The sequence below is a fragment of the Abrus precatorius genome, unplaced genomic scaffold (genome assembly GCF_003935025.1).
Source record: "Abrus precatorius isolate BTA unplaced genomic scaffold, Abrus_2018 Scaffold10, whole genome shotgun sequence".
NCBI classification, from domain to species: Eukaryota; Viridiplantae; Streptophyta; class Magnoliopsida; order Fabales; family Fabaceae; genus Abrus; species Abrus precatorius.
In genome coordinates this window covers 20922855-20941377 of record NW_020874292.1, presented here as the reverse complement: position 1 = coordinate 20941377, position 18523 = coordinate 20922855, and the positions used below count along the sequence as shown (strand labels likewise).

Here is an 18523-nt window from a genome sequence, read left to right as displayed (position 1 = left end):
GTTATTGACTTTCGTCTGAATCTATATAATATCAGATAGTATCATGTGTAAAACTAAGGTTAACAATTATATGCAAGGCAACATTACTTATATGAGTTCTTTGTGTGTTTATATACCCATAGGATGAAGCCCATACTTTTATATAACTTGTAAATGGCATTTTGTTTACAAAATTAGCTATCTAGAGTACGTAGCATCAAAAGATATGAGTGAAAAGTACTGTTTTGAGAGATGATTTTGTCGTAATTATCATGCAAATTCCATCCTATCGATTTACTAGGTTTATCGTCTATTGAAATAACAAAGAGAGAGAGAGAGAGAGAGAGAGAGAGAGAGAGAGAGATAATTTTGTTAATTCACATGATTTAGAAAAAAAAAAAAAAAGGATGAATGAGTAAAAGAAGCCAGTTTGATATAAAAAAAAATTCAATTGGCTGACTCTTACTTAACATCTCATTGGAAATAGATGTCATTTGTTTATTTGTGCATATATGAAAAGTCACATTTGAAAACAATGCTCTAAATTTTTAGATATGTTAAAGTAGAATTAATCATGGAATATTTTATGAGAAAAATGTGTCAAGAAAAATGATAGAATATTGTGATGCTAATTATGTTTAGCGACGAAGACACTCATTTGACATTTGGTTCAGTATTTTTCGTATGATTAGGAAAAATGGCTTCATGGAGCTAGAGGTAGTTCACTGTATTTAAGTATAGAAGTAGACAACACTGTGGCAACTCAGAATTTCATGTGCTTTGTGCAATTATTGTAAGATTTACGTTAATTGAATAATTATGCGACAAAGACAAATTGTGATAATTAATCAATTATTAATTATTTGGAGTAAATATTTAATTTTTAAATTATGCAACATTAATTAAATTAAATTTTTAAAATTAAAATTTTAAAATGTATTATCTTTATTGTTGAGACGTCAAAATTGAATAACAAAGTAATAACAAATAACGTTTAATTTTTAAAAAATATAGTTTATTTTTTGTTTTTAACTTTCGATAATTTCAAGTAATAACACCCTTCTTCTTCTTTTAGTTTGTCTTCTTTCATGACGTTTTTGTTTTCAACGACTGTGACATTTATCTTTAACAATTATGCCAAGCTAAAATCTCAGAGATAAGATAGGAATAAAATCAATAACCTTTTGGCCAAATAATATAATATTGATCATAGAGGGTGATTTGTAGTGGTTGAGGAAGAGGGAGTAAATGATAGAAAAAATCTTGATAATGACAAAGTAACTTGTAGTGTAGGGCTTGAGAGTGAGGGAAAAAGAGAATCAACAATGTTTTGTCCAAATAAGAGTAATATCGATGAAAGAAAGGGTGGTTTGTAGTTGTTAAAAGTAGTGGAAATGATAGATAAAATATCGATAATGACAAAGTGACTCATGATGCAAGACTTAGAAGTGAGGGAAGAAAATGATCAATGATATTAGCATGATAACAATGTCAAGACTTAGAGGCGAGGAAAGAAAATGATTAATGATATTAGCCAATTATAGCAATGTCAATAATAAGGAAGTAGTTCATAGTGATTGAAAGTAGAAGAAAAAGTTGGAGAAGCAAATATTATAGAATAAGACAAACTAAAAGAAAAAAAAAAAGAAATGATATTGTTTGAAAATTCTAAAAGTTAAGAATGAAAATGAATTATTTCTTAAAAATTCTAAAATAACATTATGTATCTTTTCAGTTGTCACTTTAAGGGGTAAATCATGACTCTTTTACTTAATTTTAATGTCTTTTAATAACAAAAATTAAAGTGATTGATAATTATTAATTTTAAATTTAAAAAATTAACTTTAATCATATTACATAAGTGAGGGACTAAAATGAAAATTTATTCATTTATTTAGAAAAAATATATATTTTTTTTATGTTTGGCCAAGTCATTGTGAAACACATTATTATTTAGTAAAAGAAAGAGTGTTACAAGGCAATATAAAAAATATATGTAAGGAGATGATGGAATTCATTAATTAAGAGTTTAGTATTATAAGGATAAAAGATAATTTTAAAAATATTTTTTAAAAAGAACTTAGTTATTCATAGTTTTGTGAATTTATAATGATAATTTAAAATGATTACAAAATTCGAAGGGTAGTAAAAAGTAATTGCAAAAGAGTATTGTGAAAACCAATTTTTTTTTGTTCGAGAAAGAGATTACTTCTAAATAAAATAAAATAATAGTAAGATTGTTTATTAAGAAAAATGGAAAATTTTGAGAAACAAGCTTGCCTTTTGAAAATAGAAATCTTGCAATATGCAAGTTTATACTTAATACCAAGAAGCAATTTTACACATGAGAAGAGAAAAAAACTCAAATTTAGCATTTTGTTAAATCTAACAGCAAAAAAAGAGGATGGGTACAAATACATAAATGATAGATCATTTTTTGTTGTTAATACTTTCTTTACAAGTAAATGACTTTTAAACTTATTTTTTGATTCAAAGATCATTTTTTAAAGTTTTTCTAAAGTTTTCTTTATTAAACTTTGGTAGTGACTTTTTTAATATTTTTATTCTTAAAAGATATTTTTTTAACATGTTTTCGCTATATCGTTGTAACTGCTCAATTATAATAAATAATTCTAATATTAAAGTAATTTTTATAATTAAAGAATAATACTATCACAGAAATAATAAAATATAATAATCTCGTGATATTATTTTTTCATTTTATTTTTTACTTTCTTTTTTTTTCTATTTTTTTTATTTCATTTCATTAATAGTCTAAATAAAGTATCAGTATTGAAGTTTTCACCTATATATAAACTAATCTTGTTCTTTTTTATTTTTTATTTAAGCAACATAATTTTGTGTGGGTTAAAATTTTTAGTTGCCTAAAAATGTATAATTTTTATTTATTTTTTATTATTTTAAATTTCAATAAATATTTTTTACAAAATAATATTTTTTGTTTACTTTTTATTTGGCTTCTTCAAATATTAAATTTTTTTATTTGATTATTCACTTTAAAAGATAAAATCAGAAACTGATAGTATTTATAAGTTAAATTAGTTTTTTTAAAGATTTGATAGATTAAATAATTGTTTTACGATATTTATAAAAACTAAATAAAAATCACAAGAAAACTTTGTAAAATAACAATATATTTTGTATAACATGTTTACAATTTTTTTAGGAAGGACTAAATACAAAAAATATTTTTGAAAGATAACAAAATTAATTAAGTTATTATTTATAATTACTTGATTTATTATTTTGAATAACATGTTTAAACATGATTTCTTTCTTATAATTTTAAATAATTTTTATCCTACGTTAATTTTAATTTAATTTTATACATTATATTATAACTATGTTGTATCTTATAATTTTTAAAATTTTTGTATCTCCATATTTTTATCGTATTTTATTCATATTTTGTGTCCTATTTGTACTTTTTAAAGATTAAAAATAGCAAATTAACTCAAAATAATTAATCTCTATTTTAATTGTATTGTATGCATTATATTAGCATAATTAATTGGTATATGTTTTGCATTTAATTAATTTTTCCATTTGTTACCGTTTTTTAAAATTATTTATTATTTTTTACTTTAAAAGTTTAGAAAATATATTTTTTAATTTTTAACGTGTATTCAGTTATATATATATATATATATATATATATATATAATGTATTCAGTTTAAAAAATAAAATCATACGTATAATAAAATTTTATTAAAATTAAAAAATAAAAAGGTTCAATGCATAAATAATATTAAATGTTATTTTTTAAATAAAATTTACTATTTTTTATTTTTTATAATGTAATCTTAAACACATATTAGAAAGTTTTCAAATTTTCTTATTATACTTTTATCCTTTACAAAATTTTGAATTATTTTACACATTTATTATAAGATTGATAATTAATTATTTCAAAGTCTAAAAATTAATGAGACCAAATCACAAATCCCTTTGTAATTTACTTATATGTTAATTTATAAAAATATATTTTTCCACTATTAAAAGTTGATGGGTAAGATTAATATATAAAAAAATTAATTAATTATGAAAAATCAATATAGAACTGGAAACTACATAATTTTTTAGATAAATTAAGGTATTAATTATTTTTTAAATTTTATAAAATAAATTTAAGTCACAAATGAAAAAGAACAGAGAAACTATTATTAAAAAAGGTAAATATTATTATTATTATTATTATTATTATTATTGGCATGTTAATTGGCACTACCTGTTTTACCCTTAATTATTATTATAATAGTTGTAAATAAATAATAGTTAGTTCTTGAATAAATTTAATTGCGAAGCAAGAAATGATTGACATTAAACTAAGTAATAAAATGAAAAATGCAAATATTTAAACTAAGCAATAAAATGCATCAACATCTAGAACTTCCTTTTACATCTTTCTCCAACTTTCCTACTCGTCAAACAAATGCTCGCAGGTGAAGTCGAATAATAATAATAATAATAATTACTTGAGAACAAGATTGCTTTGATTGCTACAATTTCTCAAACGAAAACATGGCGACAGTGGGCACCAACGTCAGCAAGGAACCGCCATTGAAGGTAGAGTCGCTTGCATGCATTGACTCAACGACTCTCTCACAATCAGAGCTCTATGCACTCTCTCTCTCCTCTTTCCACATTCGCTCCACCCATCATCTCGTCACTCCCAAAATCGACCCTACCCTCTTCAATGAGAGCGCCGGTTCCCGCCGTCAGACCTATTCTCGTCCCCAGTCCTCCCCCACCCTCCGCCGCCGCCGCCTCGCCGGACTTCTCCCCGCCCCCAAGCCCCCTCTCCTCCCCGCTCACGACCCTGAAAATGCCGAAAACCGCGTCATCATCGATTACCTTAAGCAACTCATCAGGGAGGACCCTAAGTTCGACCAAGTGGAGCTTTGCGTTCCTCAGCAGAGACCGGAACCTGACGCCGTGAGATTTGGCAACGGGGAGAGAAAGAGGAAGAGAGGGAGGAAGCCCAAGGTGAAGGTGCATTTGGAGGAGTGCTACAGAGGAATGGAGATCGTTAACAGGAACGGCGTTGCCATCGATCTCTCCGCCTTGGCTAACGCCGATAACCCCTTCGCGGAGGAGCTGAGGAGACGCACCGAAGGGTTGTGCAACGAAGAGGAGTTGTTAGGGTTTTTGAGGGATTTGCCGGGACAATGGGGAAGCCGGAGGAAGAAGAGGAGGATTGTCGATGCTGCTGATTTTGGTGATGTGTTGCCTCTTCGTTGGAAGCTTCTTCTCGGTTTGAAGAGAAAGGATGGTCGCGCTTGGATTTATTGCCGCAGATACATTAGGTTTTTCTTCCTTTCCCTTCCTGTTTCCATTATTTTGCTACTGTTTGTTTCCTTTCTAGTTCAAGGGTTTATATATGTGTTCTTTTGTTTGATGTTCTTCAGCCCCAGTGGACAGCAATTCGTGTCTTGCAAAGAGGTTTCTTCGTATTTGCAGTCTCTTTTTGGTCACAGTGATGCACAGTTACAGATTAGTCGTAGGAGTGAAAATGTATCTCAGGAACAGAGAGTGAATGCTGAAAATGTAGGTACTTGTGTTGTGTGTTGCTGTTGTTGATTTGTTTTGATGTTATTGTGGAGATTTATGGGCTGTGTTGCAGTCTGCAGGTGTTGCCTATTATGAGGATCAAGATCAAAGGCAGATTGTTGCGACTAACTCTGACGTGCCTGGTTTGTCTGTTGCTAATGAACGGGTGAAGGAAGTGGCCTTGTTGGGGATTGAAAATCTCGCAGATGTGCAGATTCATGACCTATTTGAATGTCACAAGTGCAGCATGAGCTTTGATGAGAAGGATTCATACTTGCAGCACTTGTTGTCTTTTCACCAGAGAACAACAAGGCGGTATCGGCTTGGTTCATCTGTTGGAGATGGGGTTATAATTAAAGATGGGAAGTTTGAGTGCCAGTTCTGCCACAAGGTGTTTCTGGAAAGGCGCCGCTACAATGGTCATGTGGGGATCCATGTTAGGAATTATGTGAGGAGGGTTGAAGATTCCCCGGGTCAAGGAAATGTCCAGAGGGCAGACAAGTCTCCAGTTAGCGAGGATGTGCCTTTAAGGATATCTAAGATGGATGCCCTCATTGAAATTGCTCAAAACTCTATTATGGAGGATTCTGTCATGGAACCCCACAGTTCAGCTAAACTGAATAAGATACCTGCTTCAGAAATTGCTGTCGGTGATTTGGATCATGACAGAGACTCTGAGTCTCCAATCAGTGAACGGAAAATGGAAGATAGCTTGACTGGAAAAAATGTGGTTCATAATTTGGATGGAGAAGTGGAGGAAATTGATGATGATGATGATGATCAAGTGATAGATGCAAAGATGGTTACTTTTCTAGATAACATGGGCTTGTTATCTGTAAATAAGAAAAATGTTAATTCAACTGAGACTTCTAAAGGGAAAGATGATGCAAAATCGGCAGTTGGGGGGTTTGATCAGTCTGGAATTGATTTGGATGGATTTTCTCAAAACCCTTTACTTCCTTTATCTAGAAATCACGTGATACTGGAATCTGAAGACAATAGTAATAGGAGTGAGTTAAAAATTGATTTAGATGGCTTGAAGGATGTACCTGTTAGCACTATTGTCCAAGAGATGGTAATACCAACTTCTGAAGAAAATGTGGTATGTTCTAGGGTTTCTAACCCCTCTATATCCACAGAACAATCTTTGGATTGTTTTCCTGCATTCAGCTCAGATAAGGGATAAGGCATTAGCTATGGATGCCTTTATTGTCAGGGTTCCATATATGTTGAAAAATTTGGGGAATATTCCTACATATATTATATCAAGGTCTTATTAGAAAGTGATTGATTTGAGGCCCTTATGTGCATATGCACGTGCATGGCATATGGGCTGCAGTGCTTCTCTTCAACTGTGTTTCTAAATGTATTCTGGTTTTATTTTGTATTGAACTGTTGCTGTAATTTTTCATTATTTGCAAAGCTCTTGGCTCACATTCCTGAATTTTTTAAAAACACATGCAGTTTTAAGAACCGCTTTTGTTGTCTGAGCAATTATCATTCCATAATAATCCTATAGTGTGGATTACATATAATTGTCAATGCTTCCATGCAATGCTGAGTATTGTTTATTTTTTTTTTTCATCCATAAGCAATTTCACTTTCAGCATACATGTCTTTTAAAGAATACATGAAGCTTAGAAGCACCCTTTGTCTATTTATTGTCGGTTGATTAACTTCGTTTGTTTCTAATCTAATACTTCCTTTCCATGTAGATTTTGTTTTTCTTTCTCATATCATATATCTTACAAAGAGAAAAAGAAAGAGCCCTTTCTTTTGGAAGGAATGTTTTTGGGTAGACAAAGGAATCATAGGTCTAACCTGGCTTTAGTTTTACTATATTAGGAATGTGTGCATGATATCTTGCTTTGTCATCAGCCTTGCACATGTCTCCTTGCACTTTTTCCCCCTCCTTTGGACTCTTGCTAAAGCTAAGCTTCATTCTCTTATGAACAATTAGCTACTTCTCTGCCATGATGCATCTCAACTGGTTGGCAGTGCTGATCTTACCTTGAAAAATTATTATTGATCTTGCTCATTGACAGGGAGGAAAACAATTTTACAGTGTTCACCTTGAACAGGATAATGTGAAGGGGTTCCAGCAATTGAGGTTGAATGAAATAGGTACGGTTGAGTATGATTTTGCAAAGGCTCAAGATTCTCCTATCCTGCCTGATGTACCAACTGAATTGACAAATAGCACAATGATGGAAGGGACGTATGCATCCCCAGTTCGGTTTGAACCACAAGAAGTTATGCTAAATATGGATCATGGCAGAAATCAACTTACCACTGTGTGTGTGTGGTGTGGAATAGAGTTTAACCATGATGCTGTTAATTCTGAAATACAACCAGATTCTGTTGGATTCATGTGTCCAGCCTGTAAGGAAAAAATCTCTGGTCAAATCAATGTGTTGGACAGTGGATCACCGAATCCTGGCCATCTTTAGACTGGTAATTGCTGTTTCTCTGTAGATTAATGGTATGATAGGGATAGTTCCAAACTTTGTAATTTGGTTTTATAAAGTTACTCAAGTGTCAATATGGATTTTGGACTAGTGTCTCAGATGATAACTTGGATAAATTGAGTTCATTAAGGGTCGGATTATTTATCATAGGAAGAACTAAGAGATGAAGAAAACAGTTTTACTGCAAAGGCTGAAATACAAAACAAAAAATATTGCAGTCATTTTGGGGATGCTGGGTGCGGGGGGGGGGGGGGAGATTCCAATTTGATTTACTCCTTTGTGAAGAAAACTATTATCTGTTGAGTTGGTTTTCATTTCCTTTCATATTTTGAGCTGAATCTGATCTGCTTGTCTTGTCCCTAACTAGTATTTTTGTTATCATCATACTTCTCACGACTGCAGTAGCAGGCAAGCCTATATTATTATATTTCGTGCCAACTTCATAGTTTTTTAACTTTGGCAGCTAAGTGATCTTTTGCAAGACCGTAGAGGGAGATGACTTAGAAGAGAAAAGCCAGCAATTGGGGTTTGATGGCATACTCAATATGGTTCCTGCATGGATTAAATTGTATTATGTTATCCTTGTATGTTGTAGTATCACACATTGCGCCGTTTATTCGTATGAGAACCAATATATAATATTTTCAAGTAGTTTTGTTTTCTGTAGTCAATAACACTGCTGGAACAATGCTTCCGATTTGAACTCCGTACATAACTAGTGTGTGTATTCCACCACCTCCACCAAATGAAATATGAACTGCATATACACAATTTTGTCCTTGAGTGTGTCAAAATGTGTTTCTTTATGGTTCGTTTATGTAAATTGAAAATTGATTTTGAAGTGAATTTTGATTTACGTGGCAATGGGAACGTGGTTTTGTTAAGGACGTGAAAAATAAACAGACGCTTAGTTCATGAAAAGGTCAACTAGCTAATAAATTTGTCCGGTTAAATTATTAACATATAATTTTATCCCGCAAATGACTAGTGTAGAGGAGGCTTTCTAGGAATAAAAGCAATACACATTGCCACTATGGATAATTAAATTATACATTCATGAATGAGATGTTAGTATTGGTAGCAATTCTTAAATAATTATGGGTCTTCTTAAAATTAAGTTAATAAATGGAAAGTGTTTATAAAATTACATTGAGAGTATCGAAAATTATAAAAAGTGTATTAAATATTTTAATGAAAAATGTGGTTTTATTTTTTTAGCCAATGTTTAAAAGATATTGGATAGTGTTTGTTAATTGTTAATAATTAAATTTGGACATTTCTACTTTCTTAGAAATATGTAATTTAGTCTTGCTTTGCATAAGAAAGTAGTTACTAATTAAATAATGCAGAAATTTAGTTTGGAGTATCTTGTAATTGGGTAATGCTTTATTAATCTTTCGCAAGTCAAACATGGTGCAGGGTGAATGCAAAATGCAAGTTGATTATTGAAATATTAAATAACAGGTGATCTAGCAAGGCTTTTTTACTTTTCTTTTTCTTTCTTTGGGGTAACAGCCAAGCCTTTTTTAACGGTGGTAATACTTGCGTTGAGGGTCTGTACGAAACAAAACCTCGTAATGTACACGAAACTATGTTGAAATTTTAACAGAAGACTTTCATGTCAACTTAGTAAGAAATATTGATTTAAGATTAAAGCGAAAGTGTTCTTAAATTCATCGAAGATAATTTGAAGAAGAAATTTTAGGTTCTTTAATCTTCTAAGTCCTTATGCACAATTATCTTATTCTTCTCTAATGATGGAATATTAGAAAAGAAGATTCTCCTTCTGACTCAGGAACCATGACCCTTTATTTATATTAGTTACATATCTTTTTATGAATAGTTATATCTTTTGAAGCTTATATCTTTTTCATAAAGAGTTATAACTATTGATTTTTAATTTTTAATTTTTAGAATTTGGCCCATCATCAAAATAGAAATAAGATTTATGATATCTACACATAATCTATACCAAATAATATGTTATAAATCTCAATATATTTATGCTTATAAGATCACTTTAATTAGAATTAAACTTTATTATAACATAATACATAATTAATAACATATGAGGTTCATATATTAAAAAAATGTCTAACAATCTCCTACTTTATCATTATATAATCATAAACTCAAAATTGTTATCCTTTTTAAATAATATTATATAGGTATAGGATCAAAGTGATCTTTATTACCTTTATTGTAATTAGATCTATAAGTAGTTACTTATATTAACATAGGTAATGGTATAGATCAAATATAGATGTATAGCATAAAATTTTTTATGTAATATAATCTAAACATGTCTATTTTTAACTAGTCACACTTTACTTTTATTTTATCATAATATCACAGAGTAAAAGATAATAACTAAATGTTGAATAACTTTATTTTTATAAAAAAAAAAAAACAAAATACATAATTATCTTATTTTAAACACAATTTACATACTTTCTTTATATTAAAATATCTTCAAACATAATGACACCCATATGAGCAACATGCTCATGAAAGACCATCGGTGGTAGTCTTTTTGTATGTGAATTTGTAAACATGGAGCCTGTTCCAACATGCTCAATGAATATTTTCCCATTCTATACTCTTTCTTTTATAACTAGGAATTTAATATCAATGTGTTTTGACTTAGAGATGAGCTTTTGTTGTTATTAAAATAAAAAATTATTGACTTATTGTCATAATACAACTTTAGTAGTCTTTTTATATTTCCTAATATATGTAGCTTAGTGACAAAATTTTGTAACCATATTCCTTACTTGGATGCCTCATAGCATGCTACAAATTTTGCTTCTACGGTGGAAGAAGCTACAAGTGTTTGTTTGACATTTTTTCAAGAAATGGAGCCTCTAGCTAGTAGAAAAATGTTTCTTGGTATTGATCTTCTACTATCTTGGCATCTAACATAGTCAGAATTAAAATATTCAATTATCTCCAAATGATTTGATCTATGAAATGTGAATATATAACCCTTTATTCTTTCCAAATAGCACGTAACCCTTTTGGCGGCTACTTAATGATCCACCCTAGGATTACTTAAATATTTGCTAAGCATACCAACAATGTATACAATATCTGATACATTGGACCTCTTATAGCATATGCATAAGAAATCTTTTACATCTCTTTAATTTTAAGGCAATTTTTAGGGCATTAATTGAGGCTAAACTTGTTTTTCTTAGCAACTAGGTATTTTCTAATTTACAATCAATTCTGCATTCCAAACTTTTTTAAGACTTTCTCACTATAGTTTCTTTGTGATAATTCAAGAATATCTCAAGTGCGATCTCGGTGTATTTAGATTCCTAATACAAAAGAAGTTTTACCATAATCTTTCGATCTCAAAATTCTTTAACAAAATTTATTTGGTTTCATTTAATATGCCTATATCATTAATGACTAGTAGTATGTCATACGCATATAAAATTATAAATATAAACTTACTCATTGAACTTTTGGTACACACAATTATCAACAACATTTATCTCAAAACTGTAACGTCTTATATTCCTTTTCTCAATATATGATGATTTTTCATAAAAATTTAAATGATAAAGTAAATTTCTTTTAAAAACTCTCTAATGAGAAAGAAACAATAAAATGATATAAGATTTATAGAGTAAAATTTTATTGATTCATAAGTACTTTAGAAAACAAAGATTCTAAAGCTTTCATTTGCAATAAAAGAAATAGTAGTTTTATGACTGCTACAAAAGAATGCTATAGAACTATAAGTATTCATTACATAACTCAAAATAACTAAGTCCTATAGCAGTTCTCATCCATTCATTCACTGTGAGCTTGGTACTACTCGTCCTAGTTTCTTGAAAATGTTGTGGCGAGTCTCTATCCTACCACACATACATAACACATATTCATCATAACACACGTTTTATCACGATTAAAGAAAATATCATGATATTACATATCACAGTATCATATAAAACAAGTTCTCATTTCAATACATAAACACATATTATATTTCATAGATTCACAATTTCTTTTCATTATCTGCACTCACCCACCCTGTGGCCACATTTATTCGATGCTTCTATCCTGAGATCTTACACATCCATGTAAATAGTCGCCAGATGGCCCAATACAATATGGATACAGCGCATGCAATAGATAGCCCTTTAACAAAGGTAATGGTCAGGAGTCAAGTCAAGAAATGACTATACAACCATGTGGTGCATTCGTACACAATATTCCGTGTATAACCCCGAATGTCACTCACCACCTTGCATTTTTCCAAAATATCCCATATCGTCTCCATCTTCCATCCCCATTGTATCTCTGTAACTATTTACATTATATCCATTTTTATCTCATACTCTTTTTTAGTATATTTGTAACGCCCCGAATTTTTTTAATATTGTGTATATATATATGTGTGTGTGTGTGTGTGGATTGCCCTATAGGGTGTGTTGATTGACATGAGGATGACGTGTATATGTGTGTAATGATGTGGACGTATATGAAAATGTGATGGAATTGAATTGATTGGGCTGAGAAACAGGCTAAGTATGTAATACTGTGGTGTTGTTACTGTAGCATGAGGATTCTCGCTGCAGCGAGAAGGCCCTGGGAGGAAGGCGTGAAACTGTCGCCTTCTCGCTGCAGTGAGAGGCCCCTCGCTGCGATGACTGTTTGTGGTGCATTTCTGGGAACAGTCTCGTTGTAACGAGAGATCCTCGCTGTAGCGAGATTCTACAGAAACCAGAGTGCATTTTCTGCTGAGATTTTTGCTGTAGCGACAAGGGGCGTCGTTGCAGCGAGAGTGTCGCAATCAGAGGTGTATTTGAAGGGGTTAGGGTTGTAAAAATTCATTTCCATCTTCTCTCTTCAAAATCTCTTTGATTTTCTTGACCTAAAACCTTATTTCACCGATTAAATTGCCTTCAAAGCCGTTCATGAGGTAGATTGAAGGTTGGAGTTGTGTTGGGGACGCTTGAAGGTGAGTTTTAATGGTTAGGGTTTCGGTTTTCGTCCCTCTTCTCTGTTTTTTGAGTTCTCTTTGAATTCTCATAGAGTTTTCCATATGTTTTAGGAAAGAAATCCAAGTAGAGACCATTTGCTACCATCGTTTTGTGTTAGGTCTTCAGTTTGAGGTAAGGGGGGATTCTGCCCTATCTCATTATGTTTGAATGCCATGTAATTTGCTATGCAATGTCATGTGGATGAATTGGAATGTATATGTTTGATAAAATTGATTGATTATAGTAAGATTGTGGTGGAAAAATTGAATAGAGTATAGGGTGTAAGATGGAATAAATTGATAAATGTGGATTATGTTGAAAATTTTGTGTGATAGAATATAGACACTTGTGCCGTGTGTTGTAAACGAATGTGGGCCTATGTGCTGTGTAATATGAAGGACTATGGACATTGTGCCGTGTAATGTGAATGACTATGAACATTGTGTCGTGTGCTGTGAATGAGTATTGTATGTGGCTGAAATGTGTGTGAATGGAACATGTTAAATGCCGTTGTGATTGTGCTATAAATGGTTCAGCGATACACTGGAGGTGTGGAAGATGGGGACAGTAGAAATACCTTGGGGAAGAGAGAGTGGTGATGACACCAACCGTGAGCGTGGGGGCACCACATGCCACATACTCTCCTCTTGATTAGACCTCTGACCACAACCTTTGCCAAGCGACTCGTGACTACCTATGCGGTATTTGTGAGGCGTGGGTAACCGGCGACCATCCATGGTGTGAAACTGTGATCACAGTGCCACAGTGAGCGTGGCTAGCGTGCAGCAACGCACGTGGTTGTTGTCTATTGATTGTGTGATAGTGCAATGAGCGTACTGGTGTGTATGGAATGTTAATCGTGACTGCGACTGCTTGATTTGAATTATTTTAGAAATTGTGTGAGGTGAGACTCTATGTTTGTTTGTGTGTGTTGAGTAGTGTAGAGTACTCACCCTTACATTTATTTTTCATGTGACCAAGAGGATCATCATAGTAAAAGGATAGATAACACTGTTGTAGGACTTATAATGTTTATTTTGTTTTGAAACTGAGATGTATTAATTAAGTCCTGTAACAATTATTTGACTTAAATTGTAACCCATCCTTATATTTTGGGATATTTTGTTGAATTAAACATTTAGAAATTGTTTGAATGAAAAGTTTTTTTTTTATTCCTATTTTTGTGAAATTCATTTTTGTGAAATTAAATTTAAGGTGTTACAATATTCACATGTTTACATATGTCATTTCTCATGTGTACACATATTTTTCATCATATTTTCACATACTTTTTATCATATACATCAAATCATAACATATTCACAATACACATCATTTTTACATGAACCACAATATGTTCAAACATGTAGCATCCATCTCTTTGTATCTTTCATATCACAAAATCACAACATCATATCAACCATCCTCAATATACCTTATCATACACTATTTGAACATAATAACATATTTTCACCATACATCTTTATATATTCATCATAAAATCACATAAACAACCAATTATTCTTACTTTTCCCTGATTATTTTTACAAAATAAGCATTATTCTACATATAATTACACAAATAACAAGATCTATGAGAACACATGTAATAAACATAACAAAATGATAAAGTAGAGTCCCTTTACCTTAAGATAAAAATTTCTCAAAGATTTAACCGAAGATTTTGCTTTAAAATTAAAGTTTATCCTAGCAACCATAAGATACCTATAAGAAATTTGAGATGAAGAAAAATGAACCGTAAATCTAGATTCAAACTTAGAGAAATTTACTTCGAATCACTTAGAATGAACATACGATCCCAAATCTTAAGAGAAATCTAAGTTTAAGAGGTTTAGTATGAAAGAAAATGGTAGTATATGGCCTTGGGTCTCTGTAGAACCTTTGAGGAGTGTAAAGAATGAAAACTTTCATGCAAGGCACCCTATTTATAGGTAAAATTTTGAAAAAAAAATTTGGATACTATTCATACTGGAGTTACTGTTCACACAGTCTTATTGTTCATGCCAGAATCACAGTTCACACCGCCTTATTGTTTGTGCCAGAATTACTATTCATGACCGACTTACTGTTTACTTTTTTTTAATAAATATTTTCAAACTCCATCTAAATCTATTCCAATCACACTTAATATCAAATAATTCTTTAATTAATATTTGAAAATACTGGGTGTTACAAAAACCATATGAGATAATTACTTGATGAAATTTATATTACCATTATCGAAAAGCTTGCTTGAGTTTATAGATAGATTTAGTCAATTTGTTAACCATATTCTTTGGATTTCCCAACTCAAAGTTTTCATGTTGCACCATATAGATTGTTTCATCAATGTGATGATTAAGAAACATTTTGACATTCATATGATAAAGTTCAAGATCAAAATATGCAACTAATGTCATAATTGTCTTAGAAGAGTTTTTCATAGAAACTGAAGAGAAAGTATTTTTAAAGTCAATCCTTTCTTTTTAAGTATAGCCTTTAGTCACAATATGAGCTTTATATATCTCTACATTACTGTTTATATCTCGTTTGATTTTAAATATTTATTTTAAACTAATGAGTTTTACACCTTCAAGTAATGTAATGAGTTTCCAAACTTTATTATCTTACATGAACTTATACTCCTCATGTCAAACTAAGAAAATATTTGGCCAAGAACTGTGTTTCCTTCTCCTTCAGATTGCTCATATAAATACACTTAAATTACAAGCTGTCACATTAATTTCAGCACAATAAATCAGCTAAACTACCATATATACATTTATAGCTAATTAATAAAAGAATATCTGTTACAAATAGTTGTGCAATCAATCCCATACAATTCTCTTTTTCATTAATTCTGTTGACATCCCCCCTCAAATTGATGCTGGTAAATCTACAAGCATCAATTTGCCAAGTAGAAAATTGTGTCGCTGACGTGTCAAGGATTTAGTGAAAATATCAGCTATTTGAACAAATGTTGAGACATGTGGTAGATTGATGACTCTTCGATCATAGGCCTCTCGAATAGAGTGACAATCAACCTCGATGTGTTTCGTCCGTTCATGGTAAACTAGGTTTGCTGCAATCTGTATGGCACTAGTGTTATTAGCATGCAACAGAGTTGGTTGTTCTTGAGAGAATCCAAGCTCCACGCAGCCATATAATTTCAGAACAAGCGGCAGACATTACACGATATTTGGCTTCAGTGGATGACTTTGAGACTGAATCTTGTTTCTTATATTTCCATGAAATAGGAGCATTTCTTAAGAACATACACCAGCCGGTAGTAGATTTTCATGTGTCTGGACATCCAGCCCAATCAGCATCACTATATGCTTGGAGTTGCATTGATGAATCAGTAGGAAAAAATAAACCAAGCTTTGGAGTGTCAAGGAGATATCGAACGATTCGTTGTGTTGCTGAAAGATGGAAATGCTGTGGAGATTGCATGAACTTGCTTACTGTATGGACAACAAAAGAAATATCGGGACGAGTGATAATTACATAGATGAGACTTCCCACCAGCTTGCGATATTGAGTGGGATCATCCAGAAGGTCACCTTCATCTCATTTATATTTAACATTAACTTTCATGGAGGTGTCAACAGGGGTTGCATTTGTAAGTCCAGCTAGCTGGACCAAGTCTTGAATATACTTTTGCTGATTGAGAAAAATGCCTTCATGATGATAATGCACCTTTAAACCCTAGAAATAAGTGAGTTGGCCTAACTCTTTCATATGGAAAGCTGAATGCAGTAGGTGTTTGATTCTAGAAAAAGCATCTTGATCGGAGCCAGTCACCACAATGTCATCCACATAAACTAGAAGCACCACAATTCCTTGAAGAGTCCTTTGTAGGAAAAGAGATGGATCATACTGACTTTGAGTGAATTCAAAACCAAGTAATGTCAATCGAAACTTTTCAAACCATACTCTTGGTGCTTGTTTCAATCCATATAAAGATCGTTTTAGTTTGCAAACAGTAGTAGGCAAAGGTGTAGGCATACCATTAGGAAGTTTGATGTAAACTTCGTCCTGAAGATCACCGTGAAGGAAGGCATTTTTTACATCCATTTGATGTAGCAGCTAAGATTGTGATGCAACAAGAGCAAGAATAGTGCACACGGTTGTCATCTTGGTGACTGGGGCAAACGTCTCATCATAGTCTAGTCCATACTCTTGCTTATTTCCAAGCACAACTAGACGAGCCTTGTAACGATCTATAAAGCCATCCGAACGCAACTTGATAGAGAACACAAACTTGCTTCCCAAAGGTTTAATAGATGATGGACATGGGACTATGTCCCATGTTTGATTTTCTTCCAAGGCGAGAAGTTCAGCTTCAATAGCTCGCTGCCAACATTCATTCTCCATGGCCTGTTTATAAGATGAAGGAATAGGAATAGAAGATAATGATGCTGTCATGGAAGTGATATACCTTTTTAGGGGGCTTACGAACGCGTGAGTTGCGTCGTAGAGGAGCCGATTCTGGTTTTGGTTCTTCTACTGGACTAGCAGCCAAGGAATCATCTTGAGGGGGCCCATGAGAGTCAATTGGTTAAATGTGGGTGGTAGTACTACATTTTTTGTATGTCAAGAGAGGTTTAGGAGATTGTTGACCTGCATGAGAGTTGGAAAACAATGGCAAAACAGAAATAAGAGAAGCAACAGGATCATGATGTGATGCGAAAAAATATGTATGTTCTAGGAAGATGACATTTCTAGATACCCGAATTCTACGAAAGTTAGGATCATAACATAGAAAACCCTTTTGATGAGAAGAATATCCAAGAAAAGCACATTCAACAGATTGTGCAGTGAGCTTGGTGCGTTCTTATGGAGGAAGATGAACATAACACACACAACTGAAGATACGAAGAGGGGAGTAATTTAGTGGGTGACCATATAACTGAGTGAATGGAGATTCATTACGTATTGATGGAGATGGCATTCTATTTATAAGATGGACTGCAATGAAAAGAGCTTCACACAAAAAACGTGAAGGCACATGAGACTCCAATAAAAGGGTGCGAACAACATCTAGCAAATGACGATTTTTTCTTTCCGCTACCCCATTTTGTTGTGGAGTTGAGGGGCATGACCTGTGAGATAAAATGCCATTGGATTGCAAAAATTCTTGAAATGAGTGTGACATGTATTCTCCTCCATTATCAGAGTGAAATATTTTTATTTTTGATGAAAATTGGGTCTGAACATAAGCATGAAAAATTTTGAAAGTGGAAAAAACTTCATCTTTTGATCGCAAAAAATAGACCCAGGTGAAACGACTATAATCATCAATGTAAGTTACGAAATATTTGTAATTAGCATGAGATATAACTGGTGCCACCCCCCAAACATCATTATGGATGATATCAAAAAGTTGTGTTGTATTAGACTGATGGGTTGGAAAAGGCAGAATTTTACTCTTACCAAGCTTACAAGGAATTCAATGAAAATGAACAACATTAAGAGAGGGAGTGTGTTTATTTCCAAGAAAACCAGATT

At 32.2% G+C, this 18523-nt stretch overlaps 1 protein-coding gene across 1 annotated transcript; it reads left to right on the top strand.

The window, feature by feature from the left end:
• Window positions 1-4522: 4522 nt before the first annotated feature.
• On the top strand, window positions 4523-8723 carry LOC113852032. Its single transcript, XM_027482293.1, has 5 exons — window positions 4523-5307; window positions 5410-5548; window positions 5625-6653; window positions 7633-8005; window positions 8483-8723. The coding sequence occupies exons 1-4, from the start codon at window positions 4523-4525 to the stop codon at window positions 7999-8001; spliced, it is 2322 nt and encodes a 773-aa protein (XP_027338094.1). The 3' UTR covers window positions 8002-8005; window positions 8483-8723.
• The last annotated feature ends 9800 nt before the right edge of the window (window positions 8724-18523 follow it).